This window comes from Malurus melanocephalus, unplaced genomic scaffold, assembly GCF_030028575.1.
Source record: "Malurus melanocephalus ecotype Western Australia unplaced genomic scaffold, MMel_1.1 scaffold_958, whole genome shotgun sequence".
NCBI classification, from domain to species: Eukaryota; Metazoa; Chordata; class Aves; order Passeriformes; family Maluridae; genus Malurus; species Malurus melanocephalus.
The window spans coordinates 95,515-98,033 of record NW_026624190.1 but is presented as its reverse complement, the minus strand read 5'-3'; the positions used below and the strand labels follow the sequence as shown (position 1 = coordinate 98,033).

General features: G+C 58.6%; 1 protein-coding gene across 2 annotated transcripts in view; it reads right to left on the bottom strand.

The window, feature by feature from the left end:
• Positions 1–2,519, bottom strand: part of LOC130585755 (lysosomal acid lipase/cholesteryl ester hydrolase-like) — a 10,302-nt gene that overhangs the window by 3,142 nt on the left and 4,641 nt on the right. For both annotated transcript variants that reach the window (XM_057386372.1, XM_057386371.1), the window contains exons 4-7: positions 2,202–2,400; positions 1,436–1,545; positions 992–1,137; positions 305–451 (exon numbers count right to left, since the gene is read on the bottom strand). In XM_057386372.1, coding sequence (XP_057242355.1) covers positions 305–451; positions 992–1,137; positions 1,436–1,545; positions 2,202–2,400 — 602 coding nt within the window. The remainder of the gene's footprint in view (positions 1–304; positions 452–991; positions 1,138–1,435; positions 1,546–2,201; positions 2,401–2,519) is intronic.

Here is a 2,519-nt window from a genome sequence, read left to right as displayed (position 1 = left end):
GGATGAAGGATGAGCTCCGTGAGGCACCTGAGCCGGGCTCAGGGCTGTGCTCTGTGGGTGCCTGGGGTCACCCAGATGGTGGCTCAGAGCAGGRGCTGCAYCCCGGGGTSGTGACAGTGACAGCCCTAACTCAGGGTGTCATCAAGGGCCACCTGGCCAGTGACATTCACCCAGCAGAGCCCGAGGACATTTCCTGCCCCAGGAGGGCAGAGGGACACGTGTTGCAGGATGTGAGCCCCGGGGGCGAGTGGCCGGAGCAGGCTGGGCAGGGTGGGAGCAGAGCCCCCGGGAATGGCACACCCACCATGTTGAGGTTCTTCTCGTTGTGGCCGCCCAGCAGGAAGAAGAGGTTGGCACAGGGCCTGTGCAGCAGCCTGTGCCTGCACAGCTCCGGCAGGAACCTCCACAGCTTCCTCATGTGCAGCGTCGCGTCCGTCCTGCCCAGCAGCAGCTGTGGGAGCAAAGGGCAGCGGGCATTTCCTGCGTTTCCCTCCCTGCAGCCCAGCCCCGGGATGACTGTCCCACCATCCCGGCAGGGAGGGAACGCCCAGGGGTCGAACCCTGTCCCCCCCAGTCTCCAGCCCCACAGAGAAGTGTCCCCACAGAGCTCCTTGCAGGAGTTGATGATGATGAACACGCACCAGGCACATCAATACTCACAACTCTCTTCTTCCCTCCACCTCCCCCAAGCCTTGGATCTGTTTTTCATGGAATCCACGCAGCAAAGCTGCTCTTTTCCGGGTGTTTTGTCTACAAATTCTACAAGTGTCCCTGCGCAAAGAGGAGTTTCATCCTACTCAAAGGATGACATGCTCTCAACAAAGCGGCCATCCAGGACGGTGCGTGCACCCGAATTGTGTCCGTCCTAATAAATCAGCAGCAATTAACTGTTTTCTGCTGCACCAGAGAGCTCCAGGGGCTGTTTCTGGCCACGATCCCTSCTCTAGAACCAGCGAGTTCTGGGACAGAAGGGCATGGAGTGATCCCTTACCGGAATGATCTTGAGATTCTTGTCCAGAAGGCAGGACATCTTCAGGATGGGACTCCTGGCGTGCTTGGTTGACACTACTGGACCCAGGGCAAAAAACATTTTGACCTKCTGAGCCAGTTCAGGCATGGATGAAAACGCAATAAACGCTGGGAAAACAGAAAAAAAAAACCGCCTCAGACCTGCTCCAGCTTTTCTYAGGTGCTTAATCCGAGCGTTCACTTGGACCCAGGTCTGTTTAATTAATTATCTCCACTTGGWAACCTGAGACCTCCTGCCACCTCCCCGGTTAATGCCGGTGCAAGAGATGCCCCAAGGGAGGCAACACCTTTATTCCTGTGGCTGATCGGGCACTCCAGTGGTTGTTAAACCCACATGGAGAGGACCCCTCTGCTTTCTGCTGGCAAAATGAAAGTTTTCGAGTCAAGGCAACCCATTGGAACGCACCGATGGTGCAGCCCTGGGAGTGGCCAACGTAGTGGAGCTGCTTCTGCCCTGTTTTCTGCAGCACAAAGTCGATGGCGGCCGGGAGGTCGTACATGGCCATCTCATGGAAGCTGCAACACACGAGGGGGATGTTGGTTACGAGGCAAAAACTCACCCGTGAGATTTGGCTGCCTTGCGTTGCCTGGCTGAACACACTGATTTTCCAGGAGACAATTCCTGGCACGGATCCCTCCTGCCATGGCATCATCCTCCCYAGAAGGGGCTCAGTCCTCCCGCGGCCGTGCTGAGCAGTAAATGGACTGTGCAGAGCCTGGCCAGCGTTCCAGTGCCACAGCCAACCGGGATTCCAGCACCTCGGGATGCTCTTTCCCAGAGGGCCATGGAGCACCGCTTCGTGCCCGTGTGTCTTTGGAAAGGTTTTTCTAAAAGCCTGTCCATGAGCTTGGGATATCTGCTCTGCAGAGGCAGCAGCCRCCTGAAAAGCTGTTTTTGGGGACGAGGGGTGACAAGGTCCGGGAGCAGGGCAGGTGGCAGTGACACTTGTGGCCATCCCCGAGGCAAGGCTGATGTCTGCGTGTCCCCACGCCCAGGGAGGCGCTGGCACCGTGTCAGCCCGCAGGTCTGCGCAGGTCCCCGCTCCTCCCCGGGCCGAGACCGTGCCAGGGGCTCGGTGCTCTGACTTGCCTGCTTGTTGGCACCACCTCTGCCTAGAGCCGGGTGACAGGCACAGAAGCTTGCCAGGMTTTTGTACCGCGCTCCAGCCCACCTGAAATCCCAGAATTCCACCTGGTCGGCTGAAAGGTGCTGGTGTCGCCGGGACCAGCGCGTCCCCCGGCTGTTCCCKATCCACACGTCGTAGCCAGAGTCTGCCAGGATGAAGCCCAGGCTGTTGTTGGCCAGGTTCTCCACCCAGTGGCTGCCTTCCCCGAATATCCCGTGCTGCAGAAACACGGCTGGCTTGGYCCCTGCGTGCAGAAGGTACAGCTCGTTTCACTGAGCCACAATCACTCCGTTCACTGGCCCCAAATTAAGGCCGGGAGAGCCCCTTCCTTGCTGAGGACACACAAAACGTGCATTTCGACAT